General features: G+C 41.2%; 1 protein-coding gene across 2 annotated transcripts in view; it reads right to left on the minus strand.

Annotated features, from left to right (window-relative positions):
• The window catches only part of LOC122790285 (LIM/homeobox protein Lhx3), a 1,376,718-nt gene that overhangs the window by 745,977 nt on the left and 615,106 nt on the right, over positions 1-15,635 (minus strand). For both annotated transcript variants that reach the window (XM_044057789.1, XM_044057787.1), the window contains exon 9: positions 9,738-9,860. In XM_044057789.1, coding sequence (XP_043913724.1) covers positions 9,738-9,860 — 123 coding nt within the window. The remainder of the gene's footprint in view (positions 1-9,737; positions 9,861-15,635) is intronic.

Below are 15,635 nucleotides of genomic sequence, written 5' to 3' on the forward strand. Positions count from 1 at the left end.
TCAGATTTTCTTAGAGATTTTGTCCTGTTTAAGTAAAATCTAAGTTGTCTGTGTACATCCAATGAATGCAGAATCTGCTCCCCCTTGTTCTGTGGATTGGGAAAGAAAGTTGGCAAATGAATGGTCTGATTAAGAGCCACACTGGATAACACCTTAGGCATGAAGGATGGATTGGTCCTGAGAGACACCCTGTCCGCATGAAAAATAATGAAAGGCTCCACTGTCATAAGAGTCTGTAATTCAGAAATCCTTCTAGCTGAAGTGACTGCTAAAAGGAAAGCTGTTTTCCAGGAGAGAAATTTTAAGTCTGCAGTAGCAGCTGGCTCGAAAGGAGGGAGAGAGAGTTTTTCCAATACAAAATTGAGGTCCCAGGCAGGGGTTGGAGATCTCCTGGCAGGTCTTAAGTTTTTGGCCCTCTGAGATACTGCTTTAGCAGAGGATGAGATAAGAGGGGTGGTTCTGTGTTGTAATGAGCTGAAATGGCAGAGGCAAGGATTTTTATGGAAGAAAAGGAACCCTTGTGAAGCATCTCAGTTAAGTATTGTAAAATCTGAGGAATACTGGGCACTGCTGTGCTTATTCCTTATGATAGATTTCAGGCACAGAATCTTTTCCATTTGTCAGCATAAGATTTTCTAGTACCAGGCCTTTGCGCCTCCAAAATAACATCCATCCCAGGTTTGCTGAGGGATGCTAAGGGTGAATTTAGGTGATTAGCTACGCTGCAAGATTCAAAATTTGGAGCTGAGTGTGCAGAATTTGGTTGTTCTGCTGAGACAGTAAGTAAGGTGTCTGAGGCGCGTGTGACACATTGCGCAGGAGTTGGTACCAGTGTTGGCGAGGCCAGTCTGCAGCAATCAGAATCATTTTTGGTTTGTCCTGTCTTACTTTTAGTAGAACTTTGGAGAGCAGAGGCAGAGGGGGAAAAGCATAGACTGATAGGTTTTTCCAGCTGAATGAGAGAGCATCCACTATCCAAGCTTTTTTGTGACGAGTTCTTGTGCAGAATTTGTCCAACTGATAGTTCTGGGGTGAGGCAAAAAGATCTATGTCTGGACTCCCCTATTTGCATGTCAACATGTTGAAAATCCGAGGTTCCAGTTTCCATTCGTGTGGGTCCATGAGATTTCTGCTTAGTTCGTCTGCCAGAGTATTCAGCTTTCCTGGCAGGAATTGAGCTTGTAGTTGTATTTGGTATGTCAAGGCCATGTTCCACAATGCCATGGCTAGTCTGCAAAGGGGGTAGGAATATGTACCTCTCTGCTTGTTTATGTACCATATAACTGTGGTGTTGTCTGTCATTATCATTAATTGTGCTGGATGAAGGTAGTCCTTGAAGGCTGTCAGTGCATTCTGTACAGCTAGCATCTCTTTCTGATTGATATGAAGGTGTATTTGATTTGGGCTCCATTTGCCCTGAATGCACTTCCTTGCCAGATGAGCCCCCCAAGCATAGACTGATGCGCCTGTAGTTAGGGTTTGGGCAGCAGGGGGTGGAGTGAATGGCGGTCCCTTGTTTTGGTGGCAGGACTCTGCCCACCATAGGAACTGTAGTTGCAGGCAAGGTATGATAGGAATCAGTGTTTCCAGGCTGTGTACCACTACAGTTTCCTCATATGCAGTCTTGCATATGAAATTAGAAGAATGCAGGAGGCCATGAACCCCAAGGCTTGCAGAATTTGCCTTGCAGATAGCAGGATTTTTGTGGGCCACCTTTGTGGGCCACCTGTTTGAAGTAAGTCATCAATTGAATTTGCTTTTCTGGCAAAAGGCAAGTCATGTGGGCAGTAGTATTCAAGCTTGCACCCAGGACTGTAATTTTTTGAGAGGGTACCAGTTGTGATTTATTTTCATTTATGATATACCCTAGACAAGTTAGAACCCTTTTTACAAACGCCAGATGCTGTAGAAGAATGTCCTTGCTTTCTGCCTGAATTAGACAATCGTCCAGGTATGCATATATTTGAATATTTCTTTGCCTGCAAAATGCAATTACTGGAGCCAGGCACTTTGTGAAGACCCTGGGCGCAGTAGATAAGCCAAAGGGCAGTGCAGAGAACTGGTAATGCAAGTAGCCTGCTTTGAAGCGGAGGTATCTTCTGCAAGATTCCCTGATTGGGATATGCAGATAAGCCTCTTTAAAGTCTAGAGTTACCAACCAGGCATCTTTGCCTAGCATAGGAAGTAACTGTTGAAGAGTCAGCATCTTGAATTTTGGAATGTCCAGAAATGTGTTTAGAGTAGATAAGTCCAGAACTGGATGCCATGATTTGTCTTTTCTAGGTACCAAGAAAAGCCTTGAATAGAAACCTTGTCCCTTTTCCTCTTCTAGTACTGGTTGAATAGCCCCCATGTTCATGAGGGACAGAACTTGTTTCTGGGCCTCTGCCCAAAGATTTGGGGGCAGGGTCTGGCCATCTGCTTGGGATTGGCAATGTGCGGAAATGAAATCTGTATCCCTGGGATACTATACTTAAAACCCATTTGTCCTGGGTTATCAGTTGCCAGTTTTATGCATGAAGTGCCAGTTTTCCCCCCAAAGGGGCAGCTAAAAGTAAGTGCTTGGTGAGTGTAGAGGGAAGTCATTGAGACTGTTTACCATAGGAAGGTGCCTTTGTTGTTTACAAATTTGGAGGTGGAGGCTCCCCATTGTTTTGTTCTAAAAGTCCCTTGTGACTGAAACCTGGAGCCTTTGGAATGTCTGGGTTTGACTTGAGTGGCTCTCAAAGGAAATGGAAAGGACCAGTTCTTAGTAGGCAAATCTTGGAGGTTGCACTTGTAAGAAATCTTTCACATTTTGCATAGATTTGGCTTTATCTTCCATATTTTTTAAAACTCCTTCAGCCTTATTACCAAAGAGACAGCCCTGTTGTAAAGGAGCATCCAACAATTTTGCTTTAACATGATCAGGCAGAGTTTGCTCTTTGTGCCAAACATGCCTTCTTAGAAAAGACCCAGTTACAGTAGCCTTGCAAGAGGCCTCCAAGGAATCAAAACCACATTGCAAAGTATGCTTTCCAACTTGTTCAGCTGAATGCAATAAATCCTGTAAATCTTTATTTTCCACACAGTCAGAAATTAACATCATTTTCTGTTTAAGAAGTCCCGTGATATGCTGCTGATATTTAAGCATAAGAAATTGACAGTTTAAAGCCCTGATTGCCAAGGTTGCAGAAGTGTAAACCTTCTTACCCAATCTATCCAGCGCCCTGGAATCTCTATCAGAAAGGGTAGGATTTTTAGCTGTAGAGGCCTTAATGCCCTTGGGACCCTGAGAAATAGTTTCAGTATCTGCAATAGGAATTTTGAACAAGAATTTGTGGGAGTCAGGAACCCAGTAGTATCTGTCTGGCTTACAAAGAGCCAAAGGCAGAGAATCAGGAGCCATACTAGATTCTTGAAAGACATCATCAACAATGTCTAGAACAGGAGGTATAGCCAAGGGCCTATGCTGAGGAAGAAGAAGAAAATCCCCAAGTCTCTTTTTAGATTCAGAAAAATCCTGACTTTCCCAGTATCCTTTTCAGAAGATTCATAATCAATGTCTTGCCTAGGCCTCTTAGAAGGCGGAGGTTGGCTACCCCTGATCAGAGTAATTAAATCTTCAGCCATTTTGATAATTTGTTTTTTAGGCATAGGGACCTGCACATGTGGCCCAGGCAACGGTTTTTTACACACATATTTAGATTTTGGCCTTAGTTTTGAAGATGGCGTCGGTCTAATATACAAATCTGTAGGCCTGAAAACACCCTCAGAAGCCAGTGCCTGCACAGCGACTCCGGACCCATCTAAGGTAGAGACATCCATGGGTTCAATAATTGAAGCATCTTGCGGCATACTGGACTCCGAATGAGTCTCAGTAGAGGCCTGCGAATCAGAAGTAGCGGGTATCAGGAGCTGCAAAAGTGCTTCACTGAGTACTGGCGAACTGGCGACTGGCTTCGGAGAAGTGTTGTCAGCAGTTTTGGACCTCAACGGTCTTTTTCTTTGCGTTTTTAGGTATTCCAGTAGTCGGATTGCTAACCAACGACATTTCTGGATAATTAAATAGTGAGCCAAAATATTTAAAAGCAAAAATATACCGACGTTTAATAGTGCGTTGATTAAATTTAGCACAAAACTGACAGCGAGGTACATTGTGGTCAGGGCAGAGGCAAGGAATACAGTACAAATTAAAATCCTTATGAGGTATTTGGTTCTCACAAGTAATGCAATTATTAACTTTTACTGACCTCGGTAAGTAGCAAGAAAAAGTTTCCCCAACGGGGTACTTAGCTTTTAGTTGAAGACTTCAGTTCTGAAACTCGAAAATGAAAATTTCAGGAGTCAGCAGACCGGCACTTGCGAACTGCTTCTGCTTCGGGCACAGCGCAGCAAGAAAGACTGATGTAATGGCATCGGCTGCATGTTTTATACCCCTGATGACCTGACGTCATGGAAGAAGGGACAGCAACCGATGCAGGACCCATGACTTTGTTAATCAGGCCGACTGAGGGCAACCTGCCAGCAGATTACCCGAAATGTAATGACTGCAATAGTGAAACACTAAGAACATTTGCTTTTGCGCCTCTGCCCACTGGTTTGGAGGTAGATCTGGGAACCCTTCTGGAGTTTGATGAGTGTGGAAAGAAAATTTGTACCCCTGGGACATTATGTTGAGAACCCAGCAGTCGCTGGTAATAGTGGCCCAGGTGCTTGCGTGAAAGCAGTTTTTTCCTCCTAGGGGTAAGTGAAGGTGGGCAGAGAGAAGGGGTGGGGGAGGAGAGTCATTGTGAGTTCTTACCATAAGGGGGTGGCTTAGAACTCCCTGGTTTTGAAGTGGAGGCAGTCCACTGTTTAGATCTCTGCATTCCCTGTGGCTGTTGTCTGGGGGGGGTCTGGGCTAAACTGACCTGGAGGTAGCAGAAAAGCACCAGTGCTTCAAGGGACAATGCCTGCTGGACCTGTAAGAAATCCTTAACTATCTGCATAGATTTTGCTTTTTCTTCCATATTTTTTAAGACCTCTTCTGCCTTAGTGCCAAATAAGTTGTCTTTGTGCAAGAGGGCATTCAACAATTTAGATTTAACATGGTCTGGCAAGGGCTGTTCCTTAAGCCTTGCATGCCTTCTAAGGACAAAACTGGTGACTGCTGCCCTGCAAGAAGCTTCTACGGTTTCAAAACCACAGTGCATGGTGTGTTTAGTTACTTGACTTGCAGAATGCATTAACTCTTGTAACTCTTTAGATTCTGCACAAGCAGAAAAGGAAGACATTTTTTGTTTGAGGAGTTTTAGGGTATGTTGCTGAAATTTTAGCACATGGAACTGACAATTTAGTGCTCTGATAGCAAGAGTAGCTGAGGTGTTACTTTTTTACCCATCTGTCTAGTGTTCGGGAGTCTCTATCTGAGGGGGTGGGATTCTTAGCAGATGTTGCTTTAATTCCTTTAGGACCTTGAGAAATGCCTCAAGGTCAGCAGTAGGATTTTTAAAAAGACATTTCTGAGAGTCAGGGATTCTGTAATACCTGTCTGGTTTTCTGGGTGCAGGAGGGAGGGTTGTAAGGAGTCAAACTGGATTCCAGGAAAACATCCTCCACAACATCCAGGGCTGGGGAGATGGCCACGGGTCTGGGCTGTGGAAGAGCTAAGAATTCCCTGAGACTCTTTTTAGACTGAGGGTAGTTCTGACTTTCCCATTAGAAATGCTCCCTTAAGGTATGAAGGGTTTCCCAAAAGGAAAAATCCTCTGGTGTAGAGGCTGAATGAATGGAATCTTCTGCATCAGAATCCTCATAAGCAGAGAGGGGTTGCGTGTCTTCATACTCAGATGCAGAGTCATTGGACTCCTGTTCAAACAAAACTACAGGGGGCATATCTCTTTCTTTTGGAAGGGGTAGCTTGGCTTCCTCTGATCAGCATGATAACGTCTTCTGACAATTTAAGCATTTGAGACTGAGGCAAGGAAGCAGGTGCCTGAGATTGGGTTGTCTGTTTCTTGGGTGTGGTTTGTACCCTGGACCTAAGAAACTCGGTCATTTTTGAAAGAACAGTAGTCATGAAAGAAGACGTTGGTTTGTGTTGAGAATCGGTAGTGCGAGGGACTTCCTCGGAAGCTGGTGCCTGCTAAGTGGCTCCGGACCCATCCAAGGTAGAGATGACTGCAGGATCCTAAGTCGAAGAGTTTTGCGGCATACAAGACTCTGAAAGGGTCTTGATACCACCTGTGAATCCACAAAAGCAGGCATCAGGGGCTGAGAAAGTGCCTCACTGAGGACCGGAGAACTGACGACTAGCTTAACGGCAGTGTCGTTGGTAGGTTTGGATCTATGCAGTCTGTCTTTATCTTTACGTTTTTTCAAAAGATCTGCTGTCGGATGGCTTACCAAAGCCATATCTGAATTCAAGGACTGTAAGCGAAAATATCTAGCTACAATAATGGCCCGATGACAGATAGTTCTGGCATTGAACAAAGGACAGAAGCGACAGCGGGGGACGTCGTGGTCTGGGTCTAAGCAAGTAACGTAGAAAGAATGAAAGTCTCGGTGTGTTATTTGCTTTCCACAGGTGAGACAATTGTTAACTTTTTCTGACACCTGTTAGTGCAAGAAAAAAGTATCCCCAACGGGGTACTTACCTTTAGAAGACTTCAGCTTCAATTCAATAAACGAAACTCAGGTAGCGGTCAACTGGCACTTGTGCAAACTGCTTCTGCTTCAAGCTCCATGACAAGAAAGACTGATGTAATTGCTTTGGCTGCCTTACTTTATACTACTGATGACCTGACGCGACAGCAACAGATGCAGAAATACTAAGCCTCTGGTATTCTGGCCGGCCGAGGACCACCCTGGCAGGGATAACCCAAATGTGATGACTGCAACAGTGAAACACGAAGAACATCTTTTGTATCAGTGCAAGGGAACTGTGTTGAATCTGAGACAGAGGGAGACATATGTCAAAGAGATAGAGACTCCAAATTAGGAAAAACAACCCTAGTAGCCTAAGGACTTGGGGTCTTCTGATACCAGGAAAAACGTGTGTGTGTGGGGGGGTCTACCTAAAATTTCTTGGATTCCCTCCCCTTGAGTCTTTGCTTTTCTCTTTCTCTCTCTCTCTGCATTTCTACCATTTTTAAGCTGGAAACCTACCACTGTCCTCCTCCTTGTCTGATTTCTTGCTAGGAGAGGGAGAAGGAGAAGACAGCACAGGGGCAGGAGAGGCAGGAAACAACCCCTTTAATACTAACTTAACCCTCCTCTCTGCTAGGTTCCTAGCACCAAAGGCCAAGCAGGTCTGACATTCCTCATCAAGATGGCAGACACCCAAACAAATCATACGCCCATCATGGGAGTCCTCTGGTAAGTAGATTATGCCCACTGCCCAGGTATTTCATAAATTCTGAGTACTTGTCCATAATATGCCAAAAATACATACTCAGGCATGTGCGCGCGCGCGCACACACACACACACACACACACACACACACACACACACAAATAAGTCACGATACTCACTGGAATATGATGCCAATAATGATAATAGTAATAATAATGCCACCACCACCAACAGCAGGTCTAAAAAGTAAGTGAAATACACCACTACACTACAAGCATTAACAAACACTACTAAAAGTACAAATGCCAATGGGGCAAAAAAGGGTGGAAAACTGTCACCGAAAAAAACACGCTATTTAAACGCACTAAAGCTACAGATTATCTACAGTCCAAATCTAAACCCAATCAAAACAGTAACAGGAGAAGAGGAAAAAGTGTAAAATACACTAGAATATAACACAAAAAAAATGATCTTTGAGCATGCAGCTAGAGCTGTTGGAGACAAGTCTAGCACTTACAGTGACAAATGAGATTTGAGGAGTACTAACTTTGCAGAGTATTATGGGACAGGAGGTGGAGCTAAAGGTTTGGTATAGCTGGCAGTGGACCAGATCAAATCCAAAGAACCCACAGTTTGAGATGGATGGAAATGACAACATCAGATCTATAGTTTAGCCCAGAAGACAAAAACACACTGAACAGCATTACTCATCCCTTAACAGATCCAAACCACTTTTAGTGAAGAGTGGAAACACTTTGTCCCCTTCAAAAAATGATGTAAACCTCATTTTACAGAAATGCATCATTAAGACATCATGACAACAGCAGCCTCCAAGGTTGAACCACAACTTTCATATAGCCAGATATCCATGAAAGACATATGTCAAAACTGTAAAGCAAGAGAAACAAACCTTATCTTGTTTTGGACTTACTTAAAATTAGTATACAGCACTTCAGCTGGAGGTCAACGAAAAACAGATCCTGCCCATTAGGCTGTGGATAATATAAAGCTCCTAAGGTATCAAATGCAAACACAGGAAGATTCTTTTCTGAAAATGACTTCATCTGAAGATGCAGTTGAGTCACTCAAAACAGGAATATATGATCCCTAGTCTGGAGATACCACTGGTGGGTGTCAAGTATACAGCCCACTTCTGGATTCATAAATGCTGACATCAAATTATCTTGGGAGCAACAAAATGCCAGATGGCCAACCTCTGCCATTAGAATGACCAGCTCTACTCTACTATACTATACTATGCTAAGGATAATGTAGGGATTAAATTAAAACACGACAAAGCCAGCAAATGACCAACAGGATGAGCATACAATCCGGTAAACAATAAAAAAGCAACATTAAAAAATTAATGAAATAAAGCAAAACAGCAGCATCTATGTATCAAGAAGTTGATATTAAAACTAAACTTATAAGCAAACTCAGAATTATACTTTTTTGGCACCTTCCTCACATTTAGCTCCTTTAACTCAGAAATAACAGACACTGATGGTAAAGGTCCTGACTAGGCAGTCTTCCTATACTGATAAGTATATCATAGTTTGTTATGGAGGAGGTAGACCTGCTCAAATGAGGGAGCAAGAGACTGCAAGAACTTTGTGCTCAGACAGGATCCTCAGATTCCAGAGCGTCACCTGCTGTGTAGTGGCTCTCAGAAAATCTTGCACTTGCATGCACTGTGACAAAATGGATCTCTAGCTCGTTAGGCTGCTAATTTGTCAGTGCTAACCAAACCAAAAGACATGCACTAGAATGCTCAGAATGCGAATCACCTGAGAATTATCATGGAGGCAGATGTGTCCATAAGAAATGTGACAGAGTTGTCAGACTAGTAGAGTCCTCAGAAGGAGAAAGGGCAGGAAGGAGGGGACATTTAGACTATCTCCAATAGAGTACATCCATAGAAACTGAGAGATTAAATTAGCCAATGACAAGGGAGAAGACTATAAAGCAAAGTAGACAGAGAGACTGGTCATAAAAATGTGGACTAGTGTTCTGTAAGTGTAAACACTATGATCTTCCAGTAGTGCAGGTCTGTGTTTTGTTCACAAAATCTGAAAAAAAAACAAGAGGTATCTATTTTGAGTTTAAACAAACTGCACTTTGAACCTTATTTTCACCTGTTCTAAATAAACTGTAGTACAAAGCTAACTGCCCAAGTATGCACCAAAGTCAGATCATTTAGCAAGGATTTGCTATACATATGAACATTCCTCACTTTGCTTGATCTCTCTTCACCCTATCCGGTACAGTATTACAGCAAACTGTTCTGTTCTCAAGCTGCAACATATGGTGCAGTGCCTATGTTCTGCAAGTACTTGAACACATTTTGACACATTACAATGATTTAGATGACAGATTGCAGTCACTGCTCAACATTTCTTTCTGTAAGAAAAAAAAAACATACTCTCAATTTATTGTTGACAAGATCCAGGACTGCATTGTAAGGGATTTTATCCAAAGGAAGGTTCACCAGCCACTCCTGCAAGGTCTCCAACAGCTTTACAACAGTTTGCTGACCAGGAAATAACTGGGAAGAAAACACGCAGGAAGAAAAGCATTACTTATGTTACCAGTGTGACCACATGCAAAAGACTTATTAATATAACCAAATACAAGTTGCTGTTCTGATGCAAAAAGGGGAAGAGTGAAACAAGGAAAAGTATACATTCGTGCAGTTTCTTTGGTGAATGATGAAACAATATCCTACAAGTCCACAGATATGAAGCTCCATCATGAGCAGTGTGTAAAATGATAAACAATGACTACCACAGCACTTTAATGTTTAACCAGCCGGGAATGAAAAATTCATTCTTTGCTTGTACAAGCATAAGCTGAGCCCCAAGGTAAAATATTCTTATACTAAGCACATGGTATTTTAAGGAGGTACAATGAAAAGCTGTATTTTTACTAATCCTGCCCCAGCAAAAAAAAGTGGTAGAAAAGACAGTCAATATAAGTCTTTGTTCACATCAAACAATAAGAGTATTGTTTTATAACCACACAACAAAAAATATAACCACATATAACAAAATATGGTATTTTTACTGGTCAAATTACAGCTTAGCCATACATAGTAGTTGATTTTTTTTTTTTTTTTATTATTAGCAGGGTAAATGAACTGGCCCTTTTGGATCCTCTTTCAGCCATGAACTGGGGCCACAACATCAAAGGTAAATACAACATATACATGGACAATTTAGTGCAGCCAATCAACTAGCATGTTCTGGAAGGAGGGAAGAAAACAGAAAATCAGGAGCAAACTTACACATACATGGGCAGAACATGCAACATTCTAAACAATGACTGGTGGTCAAGAATGAACACCCTAAACCTGGAGATGTGAGGCACAGACCTTACCACTGATTCTGCAAAACTGGTAAATACAAAATGCAGATTATACTCTTTACTAAACTCACTACATCAGTGAAAAACTGTACCCAGCAAATTCCATTTTGTCTTAAACCACACCACATCATTTTCAGCTGTTGACCCACTACAACTAAAAAAAAATTATTCAAAATAAGCCTATCACTACACAATATAATGTACAAACATATAGATGCTGCAGATATTAGACAGTTATATGTTTTAGCATCAATAAGCTACATTTTACAGACAGCCTCAGCAGAAATATACTCATTTAAGAGCAAAAAGTACACTTGGCTAAATCAATCACTTCTTCTTCTTTCGGCTTTTCCCACTTAGGGGTCGTCACAGCAGATGCATCAGGGAAAAAACTCCTGGAACTGTGTGTAAACTTTTGTTTCGATAGTAATAATTTTTTCATGAAGTGCTGTTTCAACACATCATACGGAGTAAAACCACACTCACAAATGTTTTTTTTTTAAATCATCTAACTATAAATCGTGCCATAATGACAGTGTTGTACCCTGTATGTCAAACAGTAAATGAAGACCTAACTATGGATACAAGAGGATAATGAAATTATGGAAAATCTCCAAATGTGTAGACTTCTAGTCAAATTATCAATCCAGAATAATCTTCTAAATTAAATAAAGAAAAGGTACAATTGCTTAAGAATTTACAAGAACAGATGATGTTTGAGTAGATCACTAATGCAGTAGTGCTTAGTGCTGGGACTTTTGCTGCAGAATGCCCAACTTCCAGAGCTGTGTCCATCTCCCTGCAGGCAAGTGGGCATTCACCTCTTAGAAACATCAGGACAGTCCTTGTATAAAGCTAACATCTGCAGTCATTATTTTGGAGCTTTGCAGACTACAGGACGCCCAACCTACTAAACCCAACACAACGTCCTAAGAATTCTATCCAAACAGGGACAAGTGTACACTTCTCCTTGGAACTAATACTTTCCCAATAAGAGTGTCCTCAAATCTACCTAGATCTAAGCAGTTCAGATCTTTGAAGGAAGAAGGTGGAAAGAGTAAATGCATCACGGCAGGGTACTCCAGCCCAGGATGCCCCCAAAAAAGAAGAGAGGATGGTGTAAGGAAATGAGTACTGCAACTGTAATTTACTCATACATGTACTGCTATGTTAAGTTATAAAAAAATCAAGAACAAAGTTTTTTTTTACCATTTCTTTTTCTTATAATTTTGCCCTCATCTTGTAAAGTGGACTTTCTTATTCCAAAATGTGTAGCTTTTACTTCAGTTACTAAAGTAGATCTATATTATGTTTAATAAACCAGTGTTTCCGTTTTACTGTATGTTGAGCAACTATCCAATTACTTCCTAACGTCACCCAGACCTGCCTTCAGATGATGTATTAGAGGAGAAAATGTTTACAGTAGGTTGGCATGTGTTCTGTAATCTGCAGCAGATTTTACTACAAAGTAACCAGAAAGCACAATCAGTAACTCAGTCAGACAAATCAATAAACACAGTTATAGTCAAATGAAAGGTAACAAAAAGTAAAATGGAACAGTTAAAAACTCTTAGAAAGATGTACAGTTCTTTGCATACAGTGTAATACAGCTGAAAAACGAATAAATCATTGACTACCAATGGATTACCTGCAAGAAAACTACAGATGTGTGAATCACCTCAATGACAGCTCTACTGTACAGTGAGTTTGTATGTCATACTGCAAGGAATTAGTTTACCTGTAGAGATGAAGATGCAGTAAAGCTGTCATCCCATAGTGGACAACTGTTTATTACAGTGTGATACACAGCTGTTTACTACAGTTGGACATCGGTGTTATTACACTCTATGCCAAGTACAATGAACTTCACTAGGAGTTTACTTGTCTTGTATGGAGTCCTACATTTATGCTATGAAATCAGGGAAAAGAAACTTGTTAGGTGCTTCCCTAGATCTTAACAACACAACACTTGGGTATAATTAAGAAACTCTTGTTAATTATCCCTAAGCTCTGTTAAATTTGGGTCTTGCACTAGGGAAGCATTAACAAGTTTATCTTTATGTAATTTAATTTTAATTGCTTTCATCATGTCTTCGTACTCTTCATTTGCTTTTTTTGGCTCGGACTGTGGCTGAAGAGGGTCCTTGGACCCATCTATCTACCTGGTTAACAATTGTTAGACCCATCTATCTACCTGGTTAACAATTGTTAAACTCATTCTTGAACCCCACAGAAGCTATAAGACTTCTCGGGGGGGGGGGGTGTCCAATTTCATACAGTCTGCTAAGAATACATCCTTCAGCTCTCTCAAGACTGGAGGAATTACCACAGATTTAATGGCATCAAGTCCCATTAAATCAAAATACATTTTCCTGGCATCTGGTACCTCTTTGGTTTTCCATTTGAAGTGGTCTTCTTACAAAAAGAGTCTCCCAAATGAGACTGGCACTGTGGGTGATGGATAGGATATGGTGCCACCAGTGTTGCATCATACCCAAGAAGATACTTGGCAAGAGCAGTCCAGTTCTCCCTCCTCACTTTCTGAGGTGTCACCACCCCCCTCTTTGAGGAGAATTTCCTCTTTCTCTTGAAAGAGGGGACTCCAGACAGTAAATGTTGATTTGCCCTCGACTTCGGGGTTGTACAAGACCTAAAATATAACCTGAGTCAAGAAGATCCATTCCTGGGGAATAGTCTGGAAGGGACACAGGATGGTTAGGGACCCACCTATTGCGTGAAGCCAAGGCAACTACAGTGAGCTGGGGGTTGGTATCCTATATTTTATCTGATAAGCCCTTTTAAGTGGAATTGCTACTTTGGATGCCAGGGACTGAGGACTGGATTCCTGGAATTCCATACACTGACCGTTCTGATGCAACAAAAAAGCACTTTGGCCACACATATCTAAGGCAGGATCACTGGGGTGAACTTCATATGAGAGCTCTCAGTTCTGAGGAATGTACTGTGGCTCCTAAGCATTACAACCTCCTAACAGGCTTCACCACTGGCTTCACATATGTAAGATGCAATGGCTATGGGCTGAGACAGCACCTCAGTGGGACTAGTGCCCTTAAGTTGAGTAAGGGCATCAAAAGTTATTCTGACATGACAGAGGCACCTGCCGACCTTCTCCTTAGATTACCTTTTAAATGCTGAGTCAGAGGATAAACTGGAAGTTGCTAAAGTAGTACAGAGTCATGGCTTGGAATCCTTTTCAGTTTTAACAGTTTTGTAGGCAAAGTTCCTCCTTCTAAGCATTTTTGGCATAAAACTGACAGATCACATTCAGTATTGCTCTCTGGGCCCAAACTGTACAAGAGTACCTGCCTTCTTTCTCAGTGACTGACATGTTGTAAAAGAAACTGCTGGGCATTCAACCTTTTTAAAGTGCACAGAATTAAGTGCCACTGGCAAAATGAATTAGGGTACTTGCATGACTGAGCTCTAGAGCAGGGTGATCAATGATGTGACTATGAGAACTCACAAACAGGATAAATGCTACAAAATATGGCAAGAATAGTCAAAACTGGCACAGGGGGATGTCTGACATACCCAATGAACAGACGTTAACCTTACCAGGAGGGGAAGGGCAATGAGCTCTGTAAGTTGGGCTGGGTACCTTGTCTTTTGTGACAAAAGTCACAGTAATAAGGACCACTGTCACAGTGATTGACATGAAGATTACCATCAAATAATGGACTACATGAGTCCACAACATACTTATTGCTCCTTGCTTCAGCTTCAGAGGAATAAAGAAGCTAGAAGCAAGATTGTGTGCGTTTATACGTATACACACACACACACATATATATATATATATATACACACACACACACACACACACACATACACACATATATATATATATATATATATATATATATATATATACACACAAATAAATATACTCCAATTAAAGTTCTGCATCTAAATTTATGCAAAAATGTGTATCACTGTGTGATGATGTGAGGTATTGCCAGCTATCCCAGGAGAAGTAGGGCAGTGGATATGCAACATATGCCAGCACAGCTAGCTGGAATCTAGCAAAGGATTATAAGTTATTTGAATATCAAACTGATTTGTACAGCTGCTTGTGTTGAAAAATGTACTTGTGATGCTGCTTGTGTTAAAAATGTACCAACAGTGGGCCCTGACCGTACTGTAACTGAATTAAATATATATGTTAACAGAGGATACTAGAAGAGAAGAGGTTAAGCTAAGCTCCAGCTAACTAAATAGTAAGAATTTAAATTACTGGGCCTAGGTCATAAAGATGTTATCTCACAGTTTTGAATGAAGCCAGAGACAATGCCTGTAAGAAGTATAGTTTATTGCTCCTGTAGGAAGAGTGGAAGTGTTTTATGACTTTCAGGAGCTGCAGCAAGGCTCTGTGTGTATATTAATGACACAGGTGCTAAATCCTGGCAGTTTCTAGGAATGGGGAGTTGCATGGGAACCAGAAGTCAGATGACCAGATGTATATTATGCCATTCTAGAATCTATCACTAAAATAATGTTTAATACTGAGTGAGACTGAAGTCTCAGGGCAGTCTTGTTTCTTGGAACCTGACTTAGAAGGCTCTCTCACTCACTTCATCTTGGTTTGCTAGAAAGTGAACCAGGGAATAGTAACTCTAGATTAGTCAGGAAAATATAGTGAGATTAATTAAGTACTGTTTTTCTGTATCAGTGTGACTCTATTCATATGTGTTATTTTAATATTTCCCATGTCTGAAACGCTGTTTATTGTAGATAGATACTTGGTATTTTCATGTTATTTTATTACTTGTTATTACATATATTTAAACTTCTCACTGTGGCTGGTCCTTTAGAGAATATTTTAACCTTTAAGAGTACTCACATCTGTTTGGTGACTCTGTGGCCACTCCTGAAAGCCTTACTGCATTGATCAAACTACCATTCATATTAATATTAATTTCACACAGTATAATTGGGT

The sequence above is a fragment of the Protopterus annectens genome, chromosome 16.part0 (assembly GCF_019279795.1).
Source record: "Protopterus annectens isolate FY-2018-M chromosome 16.part0, PAN1.0, whole genome shotgun sequence".
NCBI classification, from domain to species: Eukaryota; Metazoa; Chordata; order Ceratodontiformes; family Protopteridae; genus Protopterus; species Protopterus annectens.